Here is a 24,170-nt window from a genome sequence, read left to right as displayed (position 1 = left end):
CAACTTCGCAAATCCAATTAAACTACAGAAGTGGTGAGGTAAAATGCGCATTCATCAATACGAATTGTTTTATAGTTTGACCGTCAATCTTTTTCCCATATTTACAAAAATTTGTGAAAGACTTGTTTTTTTAGCAAAAAAAAAAAAAAAAAACTTGCTTTCCATCACATTTTGAAGTTGCATCAACTCTGACAACTTACTTTGGCCACTCTGTAGCACTTTGGACCATGTTTGTGACAAAAAAAAAAAAAAAAAAAACTAAACCACCTGCAGGACAGATGGTCATTTATTCTGATGCAACCTAGATTTTTCCAAAGATAAAATGCATTTTTTTAAGCGATTAAAACCTGAGCATTGTGTGAAATTCAACAGTGGTGAAATCTACATGCAAACTTATAAAAAGAGAAAAAACATAATGCATACTGCATTTTGTACGCCAGGTGTATACTTACTTGTTTCAACTGACCCCATTCTCCCCTTCCTAGAATTACCTGTTTGCATGAAGCAACAGAGTTTCCTGTTCTTGTGTGTTATTTGGCAGCTTCTGAGACTTAAAGATTCACCTGTAATTCCCACTAACATGGAACAAAAGTACAAAGAAATGACGGAAAATTATATGACAAATCCCCAACCAGATCTGCACAACCACGTGAAGGTATCGCCTCTGAACACCAGGAGGCGCTGCAATGCAGCAAAAGAGACTGATGTGCTGAAGACAACAGAGGCTGAAATGAACCAGCTGTGTGCATCACTGTAAGTAAAAGCAGCTGGAGCAAATAAAATAAGAAAAAAGTATAAAAAAGGAGGTTGCAGATATTACTTTTTTGTTGTTTTTGTAAAAATGAGTGTCTGTATTTGAGGCACACGTGGGGAAAAACAACATACAAAATACAGTCTGCGAAGGTAACATGAAGTGACAAATATAAAAATCATATAAAGTCAACACTTCTAAAAACAAAAATTGTGCATTATGCGAAGAGTCATACAAAGACACATTCCCACTATAATGTGGTTAAACTTGCTCAAGGATGAAGAACAGCAACAATCAGGCAGATGTGCAGCTTCATGTTATCTTTAGCTTTAAAATTCCACCATCAGAGGAGCACATACAAGCTGCATAATAAAACTTTTCATCCTCTGCTAAATTTAGATGGCCCTTATTAGGATATGAGGAGGGGAAAAATAAAATCCCCTTTATTACGCTTTCCACTCTCAAGCCTCACATTCCTGTTAATGTCCTAAAATGGGCCTTTTGTTTTGCTGTTGTGTGATTTATAAAACCCCGTGGCTTTATGTGCTAGCTTCACTGTCGTTGGCTTTATTTATGCATTTTCTTGTACAGAACAGTGGTTTGGCCCCTGCCCCCTGGCCTTACATCGCTGTAGTTTTTTTTTTTAAATTTTCCTTAGACAATTGGCAGCTAATGTTGCATTTCTGGGAATTTGCTTGTGGCCAAAATAAAACAGTGGATAATAAGAAAAGAAAAGCACATCAGACATGTGCAATTACCTCTGAACATTAGTGTTTGGCAGATTACACCATTTAAAAAAAAAGTATAATTTTGTTTGTTTTGTTTTTTAAACCCAGTTTCCCAATGCATGTTGGACCAGAAATCTACAGTGCTGCAATCAAAGGAAGAATTCAAGCTCACACGCAACATGAAAATGAGGAATTGCCAAAACCCTGCACTGGCATCACACTATAAATGTACTATATAATTCAGGCAACATTTGTCTGCTCCACCCAAGTCCTTTGACCGATTTCCACCGAGTTTGACATGTTGATGATGGTTGACCTCAGAACTGCCCTTAATGTAATAGCTTTGGCAAGTGTCAAGGTCACTGGAGTCAAAGGTCAAAAATTGTTCTTCACGCCAATGTCCCCTGAACAGGCAGAACCAGGAATAGCCCAGGCAAGATCAAATTTATCAATCACTGAGGTCAAAATAATTGCCATGAAAGGTCAAAATTGAAGTTTTTCTCCTCTGATTTGCACTTGGCAGGCATATGGAGGCAGGTTCTGAATTGCCAAGGTAACATCAAATTTACCAAAGGTCAATCACTAGGGTCAAGATCATTGGGTCAAAGGCTACAATTTAAATTTTTCACTCAGATCTGCAACATATTTGGCAAATATATGGAGGTGGGTTCTGGAAAGGACAAATTTGCCAAAGGTCAGGAACTGGGGCCAAAGTCATGTCTGCCTGGCTCACTCCTCCCAGGTCCCTGAGCTGATTTTTACCAAAATTGCAGTTAAACAATTTATTTTGGAAAAGATAAAGGAATTTGGTTTTCCACACATTCTGGAACAAATATGGTGGATTCCAAAATTGCTCTGGCATGGCGAGCCATAGGTTCATCATTTGTATGAAGGTTAAGATCATTGGGGTCAAATGTTGGATTGTGCCCACTGGTCCTATTACTTCATTATTTTCAAACGCAAATAAAAACATAAAATGTACAACGTCTCTTTTTCCCGTTAAAGCGATGTAACACTTTGTGCCTTCCTTTTTAGCACTTTAAAATAAACAATCTATCCTTGTTGAAAGGATTCAGTCTTACACATTCTTCACGTATGTCTGTTCGGCTGTGCATCAGAAGTTCTGTCTCTTACAGTCCAGCAGACAACACAGATGCTCACTTGTGCGAGTCATCCACAAAAACATTAAATAACATCCAACGGTTCATATGTAGTCTCGTAGAGCAACATCCCACTGAAGACCGTGAATGGTTCTGAGGAGTACGCCAGCTTTCCGGTGACAAGGTCAATACAAAGTGTGTCTCCAGCTTCCATGGGTAGGATGATGTTGAAGATGGCCACAGCTCCAGGAATGTGTTTTGCCTCAGACATGGGCTTTTCCAGACCTTCAGGCTGATACCCGGCTGAGTCCACTCGGGCTACTCCAACATTGGACTTGGACAAGACTGCCTCGATGTTCATGTTCTTGTGTCCTGTCAAGATTCCGCTGAAGAAGTACTTCCCACTCACTGGAGCTGTGAAATAGCCTGTGGGTTTAGGGTGGAGAACAATACAAGGAGGAAGTTAATGAACATTTGCACATGAAATAAAATGCTCAAGCATCCCATTATGGCAAATCTATCTAGCGATTTATGGCCCAAGACATGGTAGTAGCAGGCAAAGTAGGAAAGTCCAATTGGGATCAATTTATACCTGCCTCCTCCAGCTCCTCCTGAGGAGTCCTGACCAATTTTTGAGGGTCTAAATAGCGGTGTATTACATTCTCAGCTCAAACAAAAGCTAATTAATGTATAAATGTCATATCAACAAACATTTCTGAGAAGCACCTTCTCCTGAAGATGTTCTAAGAAAGCACAAAGTCTAACAAGAGGCAATCATCTGTGCAAATTCACCCTGGATGTGTACCTGTTTTGGGGTCATACACGTTCTCCTCGTTAACAAAGACCTCGTTAAACACAATGGTTCCAGCGTTGCTCATTTGTCGAGTGAGCGCAGCAGAGAAGGAAAGGCGTGGAACATGAGCGTCTGAGCCGGCAGGACCTGAACACGAAGGAGAACATGGCGGGTATGTTTAAAATAAAGCCAGTAATGGTAATGACCACATTCATCTGCTGCTGCTAAAAAAAAATACAGAGACACATACCCTGTTCTCCTCTGAGACCTGAAATGTGAAAGGAAACACGTTATTTGCACAGGTTTCAACATTCAAAGGTCTACATCAAATATTTTATTTATGAATTAAAACCCCCAACCTGATTAATTCAATTAAATAAACGCAGTCTAATCAGCATCTAAACATTGCAGGAGGACATCCCTAAACTACCCCCCAATCGTCCCAACTAAACCAAACCGACTTCTTTAGTTTCCTTAGACCACCCCAAAACACCATCAGATTGTTCCCCAAAGTAAAAACAAGCCTCGGGCCAGATATTCAAAATGGCATCCAAAATGAACACCAATAAATATAAAATATTCAATCAAAACAAAGTTTTATGTCACAGTAAATACATTTGTACCTCCATAATTTCATTCATAAGTTTAAATCCAAAATGGTGCCCAAAATAGCCATCAAACAGCTGTCTGCCATTAAAATGGAAATGCTAAGCGGTAATGCTAAGTAGTAGGCCATTTTAGATGCCATCTTGTAAATGTGGCTTGAGGCCCCGTCATTTTTTGGGGGGTGGGTGTGGGGGGGCATCCTGATTGCGTTTTTGGGTCATCAAAGGAAAAAGCAGTTGGTTTGGTTTAGATTGGGGTTGGGGGTTACAAAGGGGGTGGTTGTAGCTCCCTGACTATTGTCTTTACCTGGAGATCCAACTGGTCCCCTCTTGCCCTCTCTTCCCGGAGGTCCCACCCTGCCTTGGGCTCCCATTGGACCCTGAGGTCCAGGCTCACCTCTCTCCCCACGAGGACCTGGCGTACCAGGTGGACCTGGAATCAAGGAATGTTTTTTCAATTTAACAGTGACAATGAAAAGAATTCTGGGGTTGTTCAAAATGTTCAGTAAACCAAGAAAGCTAAGATGTTCAATCTGTGCCCTTCCCCTTTAAATGGATTCAAACTCATCTTTCACACAGTCTGCAGACTTTATAGGCTCTTAGACCTTCTCTCTTTCTTTGGCCTATTTTTTTTTTTTTTTTGCCCTGACCTTGTCTCAATTTAACTAAATGCTGTTTCTTGTCCTGAAGTCAGATCCCATGCTCCCTATCCTCTGTAACTCACCCTTAAAGTCCTGCTCAAAGAAGTTTTGGAATTCCTCCACCAAGTCCACCAGTGATGAGTTAAGTCTGTGTATCCTGGAGTCGACATTCTTCAGCTCAACATTCTGGATATTGTTGATAAGATCTCCATGAGATATTAATGTAACATTGAGGCCATTAACACAGCTCCAAAGTCCAGAGACATGTCGGTTCAGTCCTTCCTTGATACTCTCCAGGCTGTCAGAAAAAGTGTCGAAGCGCTTGCACAGCCCCTCCACCTTGGACAGTCTTTGTTCCAGGCCGTTGCTGGACCGCCGGCACTCCCCCACCTCCGTCATGTAGTTACTTGTTATGATGTGGATGTCTTTGCCCAGGCTGCTGAATTGAAGCTTGGAGTCATCGATGTGGTCCATCAGATCCTTGTCCAACTTGTCCACCTTTTAAAGAACATCAACCTGATAAATATCTTCTGACAAAATGATAATATACATTTTCTCCATCACTGTAAGCACATGGAAATCTAATATCTGACCATAACACTTAAATGTTTTAAACATGCTGAAAGGATTTTTGTATATGTTATGTGAAATCGTGTGCCAAAAGAAACAAAAAGCAGGACTGACGTGCTGTTTTATTTAGAGTCTCTCAGGAAAAGTCCATTAATGTATCATGTTTCATACAATGTCACTGTCATTTATATCATTAATATCTGACATTTTGCTTTCATTGACACACTTATCAGGGTTGACTTTGTTCACGGCCTAAAAAACCCAATCTTGCAATGTTGAGGGAAGAAAAAATCTTAAAACGGATATAAGCTTTGTGGAAAAAAGCTAATTTATAGAATTGTGCGTCTCACAATTTGAGAAAATATCCATTATTTTTACTATTAATGGCTCCACATCTTTACCAATATCACAAAAAGTAGTAAAATCCGGCAAAACGTTTGTGACGTTTCACAGTTTTGAAAAACACTATGTTGAAATGGATTTGCTCCACCCAAATACACTGCATTGTTTGAAAAACTATTCACATTACAGACAGAAATGATGCATACAAATGTTTATACATTTACGTTTGTATGTAGATCAGATCTGTTCATATTCACGGTGGCCACGTCAACAGAAAGCTTCTGTTTTTAAAAAGGGCTACATTCACATTCCATGCCAAAGTGACCTGAAATGGAATATTTTACCCAGCCTTTGTCAGACCACATACAGGCCACTTGACATGAAGTTGAATAAATAAATAAATAAATAGGCCATGTGATAGACTGGCATCCTGTCCAAGGTGTACCCCACCTCTCTCCCTATGACTGCTGGGATAGGCTACGGCCCCCCCGTGACCCTTAATTGTTGTAAGCAGGTATAAAAAAAAGTGAATGAATAAATAAATAGATTTAGGCCATTTTGGCCAATTGCATGCATGGCCCAAGATCATGACAGTTAGACTATGTACAGGTCACTTGTGAACTTGAATATCAAGTATCAAGATGAAAGAAAAAAAACTTTATTTTGGAAAAGAAAAACAAAATTTGGGCTTTCTTTTAAAAATTTGGTCCATTTGCCTATATGGCCCAAGGTCTTATTCACACATCAAGATTGGCAATGTGATTAGTGTGACAACAGTCAGAGCACTGTGAACTGACTTGATCTTTTTTTGGAGGGGGGGGGGGGTGCAAAATTATTAAAATAAAAATAAAATTTAGGACACATTTATCAATGATGTGAACAGAACCCATATCTTGTAAAAATTCGATCAATTGTAAAGCGACCCATCTTGGAATTCAAAGGACGCGAGTGAAAAAAGAATATTATGTCACCAAATGACAGAGGGCTTCTGAGCTTTGTGACATCATAGAGAAACAGTTTTAAAGAAATAATTTTTTTTTTTAAGTTTAGTGCAAAGGACACAGATTGATCTGGTTCATTAAAATTTAGACCATCTATATCTAAAGAAATGTATCAAAATGTCAGAATCTGTACATAAGCCCACAGAAGTCATAAAGAAGCACAGTAAGAGCAGCAGGATTGTTGGCGTCGTACCTCAGAGATGATGTTGTCTTTGGCGTCAGTTAGGTGAATCAGAATGTTTTCATGTCTTTGGACAGTCCTTCCCAGCCCATTCAGAGAGTCATTAACAGAGTTGAATGTCACTATGACCTCACCCAGCTCTCCTTGGAGGGACTTCAGTTCTCCTCCAAGTCTTCCACTGTGGATACTGTGATCCTCCATGTGCTTCTTCAGATCATTTATCTTAGTTTGGCACTGAGTGGTGCACTCCTCCACTTCCTCTCGGAGCCGTCCTACCTCCTCCTGGAGGTTGGAGCACACCTGAGAGCAGACAGATTCGTCGGAGTCAATTCTTCTTCGCAGGTCTGTCATTTCCACCTGGCACCTGCTGAGGGCGCTGTTGGTGGAGTTGGTGAGCGAGAGCAAATCCTGTTCTACAGTGCTGCAAATCGAACAGTCTTCAACATCACTGCCCAATGTCCTAACCTCTGTGACAATCTCATTTAAGCGTTTGTCATTCTCTCCTGTCACTGCTTTTATTATTTTGACATCTTCGGCCAAGTCGATCACTCTGTCCATCAGTGAGTCTCCCGACACCGACAGATCCTTTAACCTGGTGTCAAACTTCTGGATCTCCTCTTCGTTGGCTACAACTTTCCACTCTAAGGTTTTGACGGTGTCTTCTACCTTTTTTCCTTTTCCGTTTGGCCCACAGGTCTCATTGCACATCTTCATGGTGGATGTTAGTCTTCTGTCAAGGTGGGTTGTGATGTTCTCCAGCTGAGCTAAACGTCGGCTGTGGTCGGTGACTGTGTCCCCAACAACGGACACATCCAGCTCGATCTTACCGATCTTGACGCTGTTGTCGTCCAGTCGTGTGAGGACCATGTTGCGCAGCTGGGTGACCTCTCTCTGAACGTTGTCCTTCATGTTGTTCCCTGTGTTCGTGCACCTCTGTTCTGTCTTCCTCATAGTGTTATTCAACCTCTTCTCCAATTCTCTCAGCCTGATGTTCAACCTATCCTCGGTCACTCGTCCCTTCCCGCCGCCTGTCCCGGCGAGCTCCTTATCCAGGCGACCTTTAATGGTGTCATATTTGTTAGCGTGGGATGTGATCTGGACCTCCACGTCAGTCAGCCTCTTCTCCAGCCCAGTAAGCGTGTCGCAGCATCCCTGAGAGCGTTCCGTCTCAGTACGTGAGATTTCAACACTCTGCTTCAGCTGTTGATCCAAGGAGCTGATCAGCTTCTCCAGGTCTCGGATCCTGTCCCTGTCCTCCTGCTGTTGGTGCCTCAGGTCCTCCACACCAGCCTAGACGAGAAATCAGGAATCATGAGCAGCAGGTAAGGCATGTATGAACGTCTGTAGGGTTTTCTGATAAAGACAGTCAAGTTACGTGCTCCTCATACTGAACTTTACCTGACAGGCGGAGCAGGACAGAGTCACTCGTCTCTCCAGTTCAGTCAGAATTTCTTCTTTCAGATTGTTGAACTGATTCACTCCTCCTTTGGCCACTCCATCCAGCTCATTGCCTCCTCCATTCACCAGGTGGTTGTTGATGTCAAGTAAAGTCTGGTCATGAACCTGAGGCCAAAATAAATTAATGGGTTGGATCTTTGCATCTGAGCTTTTAGCTTCTTTGGGTGAACAAAGAAACACGTATTGTTTACTTGCGTCCTGTTGTAGAGCTGGTCCAGCTTGGTCTGGATGCTGTGGATGGTTTCCTTCATGTGCGGCTGAGCTGAATCAGCAGGAATGCTCGCCCCATTCACTTCAGGTCTGCAAAACAAAATTATAGATTTTCTCACATTTTTTGGTCATCATTTAAAAAAAAATACAGAAAATTCTAGTATATTTAAAGTTTAGTGAACTTATGTGATTCTGCCGCAAGTTATGGTAAACGTTAATAACAGGAGGTGATATGTTCTGTTAAAAAAAAGTATTCCAAAATGATCTCGATTTACATTTTAACAAGATGCATTCCAAACGTTCATAGTTTTATCAATTCACATGAAATTATAAACATTTCCATGATTCCAGTGTTGTAGTGCCTTGATGTCCATCTTTTCCAGGCCCTTGTCTTGGCCTCGGATGCCTGGACCTTGTCCTTGAGCGTACACAGCCTTGATCATGAAAATACAAGGTATCTTCACTTCATATGGAATTTTGCTATTTTTAAAAATAGACTTTAGATGCTGAAACAACCTGTATGATACATAATACAACTTTTACTCAAAACAACTGTTTGTTGTTGATGAAGTTATTTTCAAAACATAGCTATTTTGGATATAAAGGTCCATGTTTTTGTTTCATTTATTGGATGAGTCTCCATCTTTGCATGTAAACTTCAATTTTTCTCTTGATTGGTGCTTGGGACCAATGAAGGACCTTCTCCTGGGCCTTGAGGGTCAAAACTTTGGTTTGGAACTTAGCAGTAAGGTTTCAAGCCTTTGCCTTGAGGGACAACGCCTGGGGCTCAGGGATCAAAGCCTTGGACTTGATAGGTCAAACCCTTGTTCTGGTCCTTGAGGGTTAAAGCCTAAGTCTGGGCATCAGGGGTCAAAGCCTTGTTTTAGGCCTTGGCCTTGAGGCTTTAAGCCTTGGACTTGATAGGTCAAAGCCTTGTTCTTGTTCTTGAGGGTCAGAGCTTCACTCTGGGCATCAGGGGTCAAAGCCGTGTTTTGGGCCTTGGCCTTAAGGTTTTAAGCCTGTGCCTTGAGGAATCAAAGCCTTGTTCTGGGCCTTGCGGGTCAAAGATGAGACCTGGGCTTGGGGGTTTGGGCCTCAACTACAACACTGTTTCACCTCTTACACAGATTCACCTCAAAATATAACTATCAATTGTCAACCAAGTGTGTCATCTCCAGCATGTTTTATTTAAAAAAAAGTGTATGTGTAATACAGCTTATTGTGCAAAGTTAAAGATCTTTTTCTCCCTCTATCAAAGTCATCCCCAAAGTTTATGCATTTATATTCCAAATTTGACCCAACTAACCCAGATAACTTGGGTTAATATCAGTTCAGTAGTTTTTGGGAAATCCTCCTAAAAATCTAATAACCGGTAAACAGTCATTGCAGCAGAAGGAAACACGTGACCACGTACAGTCTCTGGTTGATGTCATGAACGGTGGACTGGATTTTGTACAGATCTTTAGTCAAACTCCTGATCGTCTCCTCCAGCTGTCTGATCTTCTCGCTGTCACCTGCAGATAATGAACATTAATTACAACCTGTAATTATTATGAGGACAGAGCAGATTTTGAGGTGTATGCGCTCTAATAACCACCTCTTGTAGTTCATTAATTCGCTCATAAATCAAAAGTAAATTGTCAGAAATTGAAGCACACCTCAAGCAGAGCTTGAATCATGTTTCATGGTATTTATGCATGTTCCTCTCATAAATCCTCACAATCTAAAATTCAAACAGGCTTTATACCCTCTCTGTTGTCTCCGCCCCTCTGCCCGCTGGATGGGACGTAACCCGTCAACGTGCCGCTCGGTCGTCCTCCGCTGACCTGAGTGTCACCGCTTTCCTTCGGCCCGTCATGGCAGTCCTCCCCTGTGTAACCATGGCAACATTTCCACTCCATTTCTGTCACCATTTTGTAAGCCACCTTATACCTCGGCCTCCTGTACGTCCGATAGCTGAGGATAAAACATGAATTTGATATAATAAAAGGTGTAAGATTGTAAATAAATGACTGTTTGAACCAGAACAAACAGCAGAAACAAGCTGAGCCATTTAAGTGACATCAAAAAATATAAAATAAATATAGCTGGATAGAAGAAAATGTTTATTCTTGGCAAGTTTTTTTTTTTTTTTTTTAATTAAACATGTAGAATAAAGTGATTTTGTGATGAAATATCATTTGAAGCTGCAATTTGGACTTTTTTTCTTGAGGGAAGCAGCTGGTATAAATGGTTACTTCAGTAACCATCAAAAATTTCAAAACTGTTTTTAACTCTTTGTGTCTGGCGATGTTTTGGCATTTTATTTTGGAATAAAACATCCCTTTCAAATCTGCAGAATTCAGAAGGTTAAATTACAGGTCAAAATTTCCTTTATAGAAGTTCCTGCTACAAGCTATGAAACTATAATGTCCGATCAGCATTTAAATGTCCCGTTGTTTATTTCTATGTTCACAATCAGCATCATTCTGCACATTACCAGCGAATATTCTGTTATCAGAATCAGCCACTTTATCGAGAATGTAATTTGCTCCAGGATTTATTTTCTGCACACAAAAAAAACCCCCTCATTTTTAAGTGAAACTCCAGCATATTTGAACTTCTCCTTCAAACTAAACAGATTAGCAACTTGGATTTTCCTGGCAGAAAAATGCTAAATTATGCTGTTTGCACTACTTGTGTTTTCATGAAAACAGCGCCCTCTATCTCTGGAGGTACGTGAAGGAATTCTATCCTGCAGTTAATATGATTATTAATCAAATGCCTGTTGTTGGTACAGCTGGTTTTTATCTTTTGAATGCATATCACAAAGCATTGATCCTTTTTTGTTAACCCACCTTTATTAAATATCCACGTGGGACTTGGAGCCTGAATGTTTTGGCTCTAGACATACCGAGACTTTAAGCATGTTTATAGGTCCTTGAACCCTTTAGTTTACTCTGTGATATTAATGTGCAGATGCTGCAAAGTAGCTGCACATCATTTTCCTGACAAAAAGTAGCATATGTCTGAACTTCCGATGTTATTTTTGTCTCATTTTCCACAAGAAACCAACTGCACATAACCATCAATAAATCAGAAATTCTTGCTGGTGACTAAGTTTTGTAGAATAATATAAGTATTTTATTTGGCATGTGCTTATGTAGTTTTATAATTAATGTTTTATTCATCCCTGATGATAAAGAAACTCCCTCTCATAGTGACGGTGCAGAAACTAGAAGTGGCCGGAAGTCTGAGTAACGATTTACGGCAGCGCCTCGCGCCCGTTAATGAGCCCTGACTGTGTACGTGCAGCAGGTTACTCTCGTTAATGTCAAACCCACAAAGTTATTTGCTGCATCGCAGAGCCTTTTGTGTGCCACAGAAAAGATCGTCTTCCAGCTCCTTGCACGGTTAGCGTGAGAAAAAGGAATCAAGGATACTCTCAGAGGAAAAACTCAAACGGGGTTTTTTGGATGAGGAGCGAGGCAGAGGTGGGTAATGTTAGAGGGAAAGTAAGTGAAGGGGAAGTTATGTGAAGAAAGGGAGGCAGAAGAAGAAATTGTTTTTGCAGAGCTGGTGACTAGACTGTGGTGCCTGGAACTCTTGTCGGATTCATTCTTAGCATAGTCCAGGTTTAGGGTGAGACCCCTGGCAGCCACGGGGATCAAGCAGCCCAACAACGTAGTAAAACCTTCAAAAGGACCAAACACAGTGGGTGTGCTCATTTCATCTTCTAGCAAACACACTTTTAATTTGAGAAACTAAGTGAATCACAACAAAACACCAGTGGTGTAGGGACAGACAGTGCAGCACGTGCCATCGGGACACAGAGGAGCTCTTGAATTTGTCTGGACTAATTTACATTATCACAGTGATGCACACTGTGCATTAAAGTGCACATCATGCACATTACACAGCTGATTCATTACCTTAGAGCCTTGAAGCAAACCTCTCTGTCATGGTTTCCCAATTAGTCAAATAGTTAAGTGCAATATATTCCAAAATGGTGTGTTTTTTTTTTAAAGAATAATAGGTTAAATTTACAATAACGAATACTCAGTTAAAAGAATAACATAATGGTTGTTTTTCATTCATTGTATTTCATAAGATACTATGCAGTGATGAATGCTGGGTAAGCTATATGCTGCCACCATGTCAACCAATGACATAGCTAGATTTATAACAACTAGTGACACCAAAGATCTTGTAGAAAAATGTCTTCCTACAAACATAAATCTGGCAGTAAGGAAGAAACTTGGAAAACGATCTCTCAGCTGACTAAATTAGACACTTTTGGATTTTTCAACACGGCCAGGAGCTCACCGAAGAGTCCAGGCCCATGCCGCTCCTCAGTGGCGACACCAGGAAATTTTTGTTGGGGGAGCTGAAGGGGTGCTGGGGTAAAAGTTGGAGGGGCTCCACAAAATGTAGCATTGAAATGAACAATATATTGTAAATTGCTTTATAAATACCAAGGTATATGTTTTAGTCGCCCGTGCTCCTCTAAAATGTGGTATCAATGCAGACACACATCACTTAGAATGATTGCATGTTCAGTAAACTTGCACATAGGTATAAATAAAGATAAGTGAAGTTTTAAGAGTGGCCGTAATAAATATTTAGGAAACCTAAATTTTTGGAGTATGAAGTTAAATTTCTCATTAATACTTGCAAATGCACAGAGGGTGATTTACAAATACGAGGTCTATTAGAAAAGTATCCGACCTTATTATTTTTTTCAAAAACCATATGGATTTGAATCACGTGTGATTACATCAGACATGCTTGAACCCTCGTGGGCATGCAAGAGTTTTTTCACACCTGTCGGTTACGTCATTCGTCTGTGGGCAGTCTTTGAGTGAGGAGTCGCCCACCCTCTCGTCGATTTTTTCATTGTTTAGGAATGGCTCAGAGACTGCTGCTTTGTTTGATCAAAAATTTTTCAAAACTGTAAGGCACAACTGAGTGGACACCATTCGATAAATTCAGCTGGTTTTCGGTAAAAATTTTAACGGCTGATGAGAGATTTTGGTCTGTAAGTGTCGCTTTAAGGACGGCCCACGGCGCCTGATGGCGATCTGCGCTCCGAGGCAGCGTCGTCTCGCTGTTTCAAGCTGAAAACTTCCACATTTCAGGCTCTGTTGATCCAGGTCGTTGTCAGAGAACAGAGAAGTTTCAGAAGAAGTCGGCATGAGGAGTTTATTCGGACATTCCACTGTTAAAGGAGATTTTGTAATGAAAGAACGTGCGGGCAGATTCGCATGTCGGGCCGGACTCGACCGCGGGGGGTCGCGACAGGAAAAGCACCTCCGTTGGAAACCTTAACAGACAAGTTGGAACATGCCCAAGATGTTAAACAATTTCTCAGTTACTCACTTGTTGAAAGCCATCAAAAGCCGCCTGAATTTTACAAATGGTTTTCAACACGGACGTGTTTTTCCTGTCGCGGCGCAGATGGATTTGCGGCGGCGTCACGGAACCGACTCAGCGAATTTGCGCGCACGTTCTTTCATTACAAAATCTCCTTTAACAGTGGAATGTCTGCATAAACTCCTCATGCCGAGTTCTTCTGAAACTTCTCTGTTCTCTGACGACGTCCTGGGTGAACAGAGCCTTAAATTAGGAAGTTTTCAGCTCGAAACAGCCAGACGGACGCCACCTCCTACCGCACCGCGCCGATCCGCTTTGTGAGCTGTCCTTAAAGCGAAAGAAACTCCACAATCTCTCATCAGCCGTTAAACTTTTCACCGAGAACCAGCTGAATTTCTCGAATAGTGTCCACTCGGATATCCCTCACAGGTCATGAAAAAATTTTGATAAAGCAACGTGCGCCGTCTCCAGCAGCATCTCAGACAAAGGAATTCAGCTGAGAGGGCTGGACCAGTGCTCACCGACACGCGTGAAAAAACTCACGCATGCGCACGAGGGTTCAAGCATGTCTGGTGTAATCGCACGTGATTCAAATCCATGTAGTTTTTTTTTTTTTTTTTATAAAACTGCCGGTTAGTTTTCTAATAAACCTCGTATCCTTTGATTTGTACATGTGCTTTGTGATCCACAAACACAAATTTATGATTTGTAACTTGTGTGTGGGTTTTTACAAATAAATGTTTATTTGCAAAACTGAACATTCTGTTTGTGAAGGGTGATTCAGCATTGGTGGATCACCGAACACACACATTCATCACTTTGCTCAATTACGCAATATTGAGACATTCTCAGTGCAAAACTGCAGTTGAGATCCACAAATATGTCAGTCGCTATTCAAATTATTGGCAGAATTATTGGGGGGGGCTTGGCTCATTATTGGGTGGGCTTAAGCCCCCCCCCCTTGGTGCTGCCACTGCCGCTCCTCTTATTTCTGACGTTGCCGGTGACTGTGGCGTCAGCTGACAGATCGTTTTCCAAGTTAAAAATGATGAAGACACACCTGAGGAGCTCCACGGGGCAGGAGCGGCTGAGTGGCTTAGCTATCCTCTCCACTGAAAACTCAATAGCCAGAGAATTGGATATTGGGGGCGGTATATAGGATTTTGCCCAGTGCAAGGCTCAGTGGAAGAGCATCTTCCACTGAGCCAAATATTTTTCAGTACTTGGGAACTTGGGGCCTCTTAATAATAATAATTTGACTGTGATGGGTCATCACAGTCACGCCCATCACGCCCATTCCCTGTTTGATCATCGCTGTGCGTGAATTTCAAGGGGGGTCGGGGTCAGTGCTTTGGTTGGACGATCTTTAAATAAAGTTCCCCCCCCCCCCAATAATATCTCCCTCCTGTCTTGTCATGCTACAGGCTTCATTTTCTTATCATCTCTTCTTGCCTTAAAGTTTATCATGTAGGGCTGCACTCTTCACTTTGCAAGAAAATTGATTTTCTAATCACTTCAGCACCACTGTGAATTAGACAGCTCCTCCCAGTGCTCCTCCCACTGTTACAATCCAACAGTGTGTTGGATTGTAAAATCCAACACACTGTTGGTAAAGCTCTATATAGATTTAATAGTGTGGGGGGTGTGCCCATGTGCATGATTGCGCGCGGACGCAGAATAACTAGTAACATGCACGTAGGGCCTGTCAATATATCTTACACTGAGCCCGTGTTGAGGATGCTATGCCACTGCAAAACACGTCCGATGAATGCGCTCAGATTCATTTCTAGATAGCTCTTATTTTGATATGACAAACCTCCACTGGGGTTTCAGTCATTGTTCCAGACACACCCCCTCTCACCAATCCGTCACCTGATCTACACACCTGCAGTAATCACCTCATTAACTGCTCAGTATGTATGCCGCTTTTCCCACTGTTCCATTGCCAGATTAACAGATAAGTTAGTTTTGAAATAGTAGACTTAGTGTGACAGACCAGGCAGAACAAAATTGGATTACCACCCTGCAAAACTGGGGTTCAATTCCTGTTAAACCTACATGTTTGTCCCCTAAGGCAAAATGTTTCATCTGCATTGTTCTAGTCCACTCAGCTGTAAGTGGGGACCAGGATCAGCTGTGGATGTCACCCACAATAGGTGGGGGGATTTGCCTATTTTTGTCTACGTCACGCTATGGAATCTGGGGAAAACTGCCAGCACCAGTGGGCCTCAGGACTGATTTGCTTTTTTTTTTTTTTTTAACTAATGGTTCACCACATAACAAGGCTACAAGCCACTCAAGGTTACGGGGTGACAAAAGACACAATTCATGCAGATGTTAGTTGTGATAATAACACTATCAGTGATTATAAGATTGAGAAGACGATGAAGACAAGGATGATGAAGATGCAAATAATGAACACTGCGATTATGAAATGTGCATCAGTTCATGAAAAGTTTTTGGAAATTAAGTCCTTTAAAAGTCCCTAAACGCATGTTAATGAAAAAAAAAAAAAAGCATTTGGCAGCCATTTGGGCTCTGTCTTAAATATCCGACTTGAGGACTGTTTAGTATTTTTGGCAACATCCTGATTGTTGCTGGGTTCAGAATCCTTTGGCATTCAGAAAGATCTGACGTTAAAAAAAGAAAAACCCTACTTCAGAAAAAAGTGCGTTCATGACATTACCTCGGTTAATTGAGTCATCAACAACTTAGCCTGTCCCACAGTAGAGCTAGGCTAATGTTATCCACTGGGAGAAATGAAATGGTCAAAGATGTTTTTGCTGATGTGTAAACAGAATGTGAATATAATACATATAGCAGTAATGTCGTCTTAAAAATTCTTTTAAAGATGCATTTTTCACCATTATTAATGTTATCTCAGCAGTTGCAATGGGAGCCGCCATGGCTGTGATGTGACCTCGGGTACCTCGTGTTGCTTAATTTCTTCACAAGGTTCTGAGGAAAAATTCCAGCTCAACATAGCGGTCAAGGCATTCTTTTCCCAAACTAGAGGTCAGAATCTCCAAACTTCAGAGGGTTCAGAATGCAGCATGTACGAGTATTTTGGGGTTGTGTCAAAGGAACCTATCTGGTCCCACTCCAAATAAAGTTAAATCAACTCTACAGTATTGCAGTATTAATGACTTTTGCGAGAGTTCAAGAACTTCACAGTGGAACCAAGTCCCAGTAGAGTCGGTTTTACTCTGCAAAATTAACTGTGCACAGAATCCAACTGATCACAATCATATCAATTACAGTTATTGACTAAATTTAATTTGTTTAATTGACATTGCATCACACAACTCACAGTTTGGACTTTTCACCTGCCACTGAGTGTTTTTTCCCCACCCACCCGCCTGTCTGTCTGATAACTTTCCAAAGTTTCCACCAGCCATCTGCTGCTATACCACAGTTCTGTGTAGGAGTTTGACATCAGTACTTAATCACTGGGATTAACGGGTCAAATACTGGTCTGTAATTATGTCTAATATGATCTTCTGGCTAACCACCAACACAGCCGCAGAAAATGAAAAGTGCTGAGTGAAAAGAAACACTCACATGTAGGAATGAGAGTGACCACAAAAACATGTGAGCGTACGAAGGAGTCGGAGCTGCAGGTTGGAAAAGTGGAGCGTTAATAAAGAAGAGATACTCACGCCACTCGAGGGCACTGGCCCCAGGTACAACGTTGGTAGTCCGGTTTGATGTACGTCTCCACCCCGTCCTCCATCACACAGCTGACGGTGCGTGACACCACATAGGCGCACCAGTTTCTATGACGGGAAACACACAAACAGTGGTGCCTGGTCAGAGTGTTCTATAGAGCTAAACATAACCACAATCATAACTTTAATCCATAACACGATGGTCATCCTCATCCAAACCACGGCCAAAACAGTGGTTTGAATTTTCTGAATTGGGGGGTGTGTCAGCCCAAAACAGGGCGCAACTTTCTTATCTAACAATATCTTGAGAAATGAGTCCAAACTGTCATCACTTGCTGGCCCGAGGATCCAGACTTTAGATCAATATCTCAAACTTTGCAGTCGTCATTATGATTGTTATTATGTGCGAGTCCAAATGTTGGATCCTTTCAGGAAAACACTTCACAATGGCTCCCATTGTATGTCCCCTTGACTCCCCCAACAGCCAAACCACATATTACTGCTTTTAACATCTTTATATCCTTGAGAAAATCACTGGCAATACTGACAAGAAGGGAAACTCAGAGGGCCCTATCTTGTAACCCATCCATTAAGGTTTGAGCTTGAGACCAACAAAAACCAGGTAAAAACTCCAGCTCTGTATTTCAACTGCAGCACACACACGCACTTTACACAAGCAGGTTTGCCACATATGTAGACTTTGTGCACAGGGACACATTACAGTACATAACGGGACCAGAACAATGAACACAAAAACAACAAAATAACAGAATAAATGAATTCACGGAAAAGCACAACTTCATTACTTCTGGTTTATATCATAAAAAGCTTGCATTTGTTTGCAGCGTGGTTCTTTTCTAATCTTAAGTTTATGATGAATAGGTACTGAATGCCAAGTGGCCTCTGTGTACATGTTCACGTGCATGCATGTGTATATCTTCGATCACGGATTAACCGGGGAGAACTGACATTTGCTGTTTGGTCTGCTTACATATTTTGGATCAAGGATGAATGCTGCAAAACGTACAGTTGATAGGACTAATATTTTTGGAGAAATTAGGGATATTAGGTAAGAACAGTGAACAATGGATGTTGATATCACCATTAATCAGTCTCTGGTAACCAGACAATCTCTGAACAAAGGAAATATCTCAACCTTGCCAGTTGTAAAAAAATGACATCAACTAAACGTGCCAAATAATAAATACAATTATTCACAAAACTTTCTAATTTTAATTTCCTGCACTTTCAGTTAAAATCATTACAGAAACTTTGCATAATTTATTACCACTCTTGAAAAAATGTCAGCTACCTATTTTACAAACACTATCCAATCTAGAACCCGTAGATCCCCATGGGCAACGTGGTAATTAATAATAATTATAATGACTACTTGTACTGGACTTTCCCAGGAATCAAAGCACTAAACAAAATAAACTCTTAAAGATAAATGCCAATAATCAAAATGTCAACATGTCAAATGTCAACAATGCAAAAATAATTCTAAGTTAAAGAGCTGTTATTACAAAAAAGTAGCGACTTATACTCACACATTTCTGATTTTTAATAATAATAATAATAATAATAATTAGAATGACTATTTACGGTATATCGGACCTTCCCAGAAATCCAACCACTAAACAAAATAAACTCTAATAATAAAAGAATAAATGCCAATAATAAAAAAGTACACTCCAACAACACACAAATAAATAAAATAATACAGATAAAAGTGTGATTTATATATGGGTTATTCTCTTTAAGAGACATTTTTTAACAGGTGTATCTTATACTCTTTTGTGACAAGAAAATACAATACTCAGCCATTAATTACACCCATGTGTGTCATTTGTGATTTTTTTTAATAAGCCCTTTATCATGTTTTCAGCTTGTAACTAACAGTTAGGAAGTGCACCATGGTTATTATTGTAATTAACACACTGGTTGGGTTAATGCTGTAATATTGTGGCATAAACATGATTAATAAAATGCAATGTATTCTGCTGCAAAAGGGAAAATATGTGTTGCCACAAGCAAATGCGCCTCCACCACGATAAAGACAATTAAAAAAATGTCACTATGTTGCAGCATTTGGTGTCCTCAACCCAGCCTCTGCCACGGGTCACCCTGGGTTGTGATAAAAAACAAACCTACAATAAATAAAGAGATGTGAGGCAGCATGAGTTCTATTCCTGGTCACACGATGTCTGTGACTGTTAGCTTTGATGGTCCATTAGCTTTGGAGAAACACATCTAGTTCTTAAAATGTTTCACTTTGCTTAATAACCTTTCGTTTACTTTGTCTTTTCACGTCCACATGGACAATTCTCTCTGTCTGGACCTTGTTTGTTGGACACAGCTGGTCTTAAGTGGGAAGGTTTGAGAGCAGCGAGACCAACGTGCACAGTCTACATGCGACCGCAAAGCGCTAAAAGCTGTAAGAGATGCCCGTTAGCGCTCAGTCTTATGACCCCTTATTCAAGTTCAACTCCAAAAATAAGTGTCTGAAAAGCTGTTTTCCCCACAAACACACACTTCCACAGTCCACTCAGTTTGTCCTCTGGACCGTGACCTCCCGTGACCTCAGATAAGGTTTGTGCGCAGACTTAAAACAGACTTCCTTCTGTCGCTTTCTATCATCATTTTCATATTACCCAGAATGCCATTGTCTCCCTGGAGGTTATTATGCTCAATTAGTGTCAATCTCGGATGTGGCTGAGCAGAACTACGGCGGTTTTAGAAGAACACAAGGAGTTCCTTCATGCTGGAAAGTTAGTCTAGTCAGCAGCTCCTCTTTCCATCAGTCATTCTCCAAATGCAAGAATGTACATACAATCTGCCAAAGGATTAACCAGAATAAACCCAATGACAGTATTTGTATGTTTAAGATGCACACGTGTATTATCATTATTGTCAAAAGTAAGTTGTGCTTGTCAGGAGAAATTCCGTCTTGGCAAACTTTCGTATCTGAAAAGAACTGTAAAACTCTCAAAACCGAAATTTTTCTATGTTAATACTGGAAGGTCAAAACTCTGCCTGCCAAAACATCATGCATTTCTGACATTTATAAATGCTCTTTTTAAAAAAAATGAATTTTGGGATTTAAGTAGGAAATGTACCAGAAGCCCTGAAATGCTCACATTACCCACAAGATGGTGACAAAAACTGCTGAAATGTGCAGCGTGGTCTGGACCTTTAATTAATTTGAGAAGTTAACTTTTAGAGAAAATAAGATGGGCTGACAGCCAAAAATCAACTTACAATTGTGTCCTGAGCCCTTATGGGCAACTTACTTGTTACACTTGTCATATTTTATCAACAGCAGTCCATTAATTTCTGAGAAGCCCCGTTCTCACTTTAACAGATATGCACTGCAGAAACTTATCATTTATACTTGTGAAGCACCAACGCGTGCAAATTTGATCGAGCACGATGTTTCTTGACATAACATGCTGGACCACTGCACCATGCGACCATGTAACCCGTTGGATTTGCACCATGCGATATGCGCAATAACAGCTGTATTACCATAGTGCCTCCAGAAAATCTTACATTACAGGCAACATGGAAGCACAAGGGATTACCAAAATATGTCAAAGGTCACGATGCGAAAAAAGTTAAATATTTGAAAATCTTGAAAATTCAGCCTTGGTTAAAACAAGACGACGGCAATTTGATGGAATATTCTGGTTCATGACAGACACCCTCCCGGGCCCTCAAAGGAGATAACATTCAGATCACTAAGACCCCCTGGGTAAGGTCCTTAATCCCCAAGTTGCTCCCAGTGTACAGTTGAGTGCCTTACATGGCAGCACATTGACATCACTGTGTGTGTGTGAATGTGAGGCATCACTGTAAAGCACTTTCAGCATCTACATTAAATAGAAAAGCAATACAGAAATGGCGGCCATTTACCATTTAAGGTATGGACAATGATTGAAACATCACCTTTCAGGATGCATCGCCGTCCAAGAGCCAGTTGGGGGAATTATGTTAATTTGTATTATCATAATACAAATCAACAGAATTCCATCAACCACAATTGTTTCCTTGCAGAAGATTATACATGATGTCATTCTGCAAAGATCTGCATGATAATCAGATGTTATCAGACACTTAAGGTAATGTCCTGCTGTGTTGTTATGACTCCAATACTTTCCTAATGGAGCCTTCCAGGATTGGATGCTTTATAGGGGAGCTGGAGACACACTGAGAAATTTGCGTACTTTGTATATTATTATTTTTTTTTTTTTATTGGGTATTCAACTCATCTGGCATCGTCACCTGATTTGTATCGCTCGCTGTACTTTGGATGCAATCAGGTCAGTGATCATGCACACAAACAGTGCTGCAGTTCCTTTGCTTGTACTTGCAGATTTGTGGTAGATTGCTCTGACTCTTGTGGGTTATGCACCCAAATGTATTAGCTTTCCATCATGCGGTTTCTTATATTTAATATGGCTCAAATGTCAACTCATTGGCCGTACATCTGAAAGCAGTCTGGGTCGAGTCTTCCAAATGCAGCTGCTTATATCTTTGCGCGTTCCCAGAGCTTGTGGTTTATATTGCATTATGCTCATTCTGCGATTTGTTGTCAAATCAGTTTGGAGAACATTTCAAATCGTAACACCTTCGCCTGTTCCCCTTGCTGTGTTTTTTTTTTTTTTTTTTGCATCGAGACCCCTCCTGCCAGTTATCCTGACTCACTGACTCTCAGGGTCTCACACACTCACACACGATAAAGCCTAAAGTTGGCTACGTTGACACTATCTGCTGTGATGGGGAACAGGCGGTGGGCTTCGTATAAATAAACCTCGCCATCGTGCTGGTTTCATTGCTGAACAGACACAGATGTGGATGTATATATACACACACACACACACACACACACACACACACACACACACACACACACACACACACACACACACACACACACACACACACACACACACACACACACACACACACGCATCCCTTCAGCTCCCAGACACCCACATATGCGCGAATCCCTCCCTGCAGTCTCATTTTCCAGCGTTCCAACACGGGCGTCTCACTCCACTGAAATACATGAGAGGAGTCTTTATATTTCTGAGAAGATGACTAAGTGTGAGGCTGAATGAGTACACATTTACGCATAAGTCCTGCACATGGAAAAAAAAAACGTTTTTACTTGCAATCAGCACTGTGCACAAAAAAAACAAAACAAAAACAAACAAAAGCCAATCAAATTTGGTTAACGCAACAGGGTACTGATGCAGTTGCAGATCTAGAGGGTGACTGCTGACCAAAGGTGCAGGGGGGCGAGGGTATTTGGGACTGGAGCCTATCCCAGCAGTCATAGGGCATGAGGCAGGGCACAACCTGAACAGGATGCCAGTCTATTGCAGGGCCATTAGAAGATTTCCCAGGCTTAAAATAAAGCAAAAATAAATAAAAAATACATTGCGTATTAAAACAATGACTAGAGATTCAGTATTCTTCTTGCCAAATGACCTTGTGCAGGAAAAAGGATGTAGATTTGTGTTTTCAGCTGAAGGCATGTCTCACTAAGACCCCCCCCCCCCCCCCCAAATCTTCTCCAGCTAGATCTGCCCCTGTGATGGTTGCCTAAAACTGTACTCACTTACTAATGTGCTGCATCACACGAGGAGTCAAGCAATCAAAGATTTTGTAGGTTTCAACAACTTAAATTTAAGATAATTTAAGAACTTTTAAGCGAGTCAATGATCACTCAAAATAAAATAAAAAAATACTGTCAAAACCTTAAATGCACTCTGATGAACTACATGAGAGGGCAGCAATACAAACTGCATTTTTAGAGGTAATAACTGACAAATTTTGCTGATTTATGTTTATTTATAGATATTAGATACTCAGCAACTGTTCCATTATTTATTTATTTGGTTCATTTATTTAGTGCTGTGCTGTAGCTTTACTGGCCAGCCATTATTATGGAGGCACTTTATAATTTGTTCTGCAGGTCTTTGTGACATCACAAGGAGGGTGACATTTAAGTCAAACTCTGGAGATGTTTATGTTCTCATAATGCCCTTTCTTTAAATCTCCATCACAAGATCTCATAAGGGCAAAAAAAAAAAGTGAAGGAAAAAAAAATTCAGATTTTAAAAACAAAGGCGTGACTCAAGTGAGACTATACTGTTGCTCTCATAGGATTTATTTTTAAAAAGAAAGGTTAACCAGTGGGAGGGATAAATAAACTAATAAAATGCAGAAATTAAAAACCATATAACCCAGGAGAAGAATAAATAAAATTAAGATGAATTCAAGAGACATGACTTACAAATGAGGTATGAGAGCTGGGACACAATATAGCAGATGTGGAACATTTGCGACACGATGTAAAATTTGGGTGATGAGCAGCCAGCTGAGGAAGAGTTAAGAATTAGTCTAATTAATGAGGATATGAGAGACAGGTGAGCATAAAAATCTTCACGTGAAAGGGTGATAAACTGTGATGAGTTCACTGACCTGAATATGGGCATGAACTGAAAATAGGTTACCACCCAAAATTTTAAATCATCGTTTCTATCAGCACACGAGACTAAGGTGAAATATTTCTATATATTATATTAAACTAGTTCAGCTAAATGAAGAATAACATCATTTATATCTCACTGCTTTATTACTTCTGGGGGTTTTTTTATGATTTGAGACTTCATGACAGAATTGAAAATCAAATATGTTTCCATTAATTTATATATTTGTTTGTTTTATGGCCTCTGTCCACCTGCAGCACCTTCACAGAC

The 24,170-nt window shown here is 40.6% G+C and overlaps 1 protein-coding gene across 1 annotated transcript in view; it reads right to left on the bottom strand.

Moving 5' to 3' along the window:
- Positions 1–956: 956 nt before the first annotated feature.
- emilin1a (elastin microfibril interfacer 1a) overlaps positions 957–24,170 on the bottom strand; it is a 31,847-nt gene continuing 8,633 nt past the window's right edge. The window contains exons 2-12 of the mRNA XM_034162051.1: positions 17,392–17,508; positions 10,128–10,336; positions 9,795–9,894; positions 8,362–8,470; positions 8,111–8,275; positions 6,725–8,002; positions 4,702–5,116; positions 4,285–4,410; positions 3,623–3,640; positions 3,385–3,519; positions 957–3,005 (exon numbers count right to left, since the gene is read on the bottom strand). Coding sequence (XP_034017942.1) covers positions 2,665–3,005; positions 3,385–3,519; positions 3,623–3,640; positions 4,285–4,410; positions 4,702–5,116; positions 6,725–8,002; positions 8,111–8,275; positions 8,362–8,470; positions 9,795–9,894; positions 10,128–10,336; positions 17,392–17,508 — 3,013 coding nt within the window. The 3' untranslated portion in view covers positions 957–2,664. The remainder of the gene's footprint in view (positions 3,006–3,384; positions 3,520–3,622; positions 3,641–4,284; positions 4,411–4,701; positions 5,117–6,724; positions 8,003–8,110; positions 8,276–8,361; positions 8,471–9,794; positions 9,895–10,127; positions 10,337–17,391; positions 17,509–24,170) is intronic.

Source organism: Thalassophryne amazonica, chromosome 21, assembly GCF_902500255.1.
Source record: "Thalassophryne amazonica chromosome 21, fThaAma1.1, whole genome shotgun sequence".
NCBI lineage: Eukaryota > Metazoa > Chordata > Actinopteri > Batrachoidiformes > Batrachoididae > Thalassophryne > Thalassophryne amazonica.
Note: the sequence above shows the minus strand (reverse complement) of the source record. Positions and strands in the feature narration are given on the sequence as shown.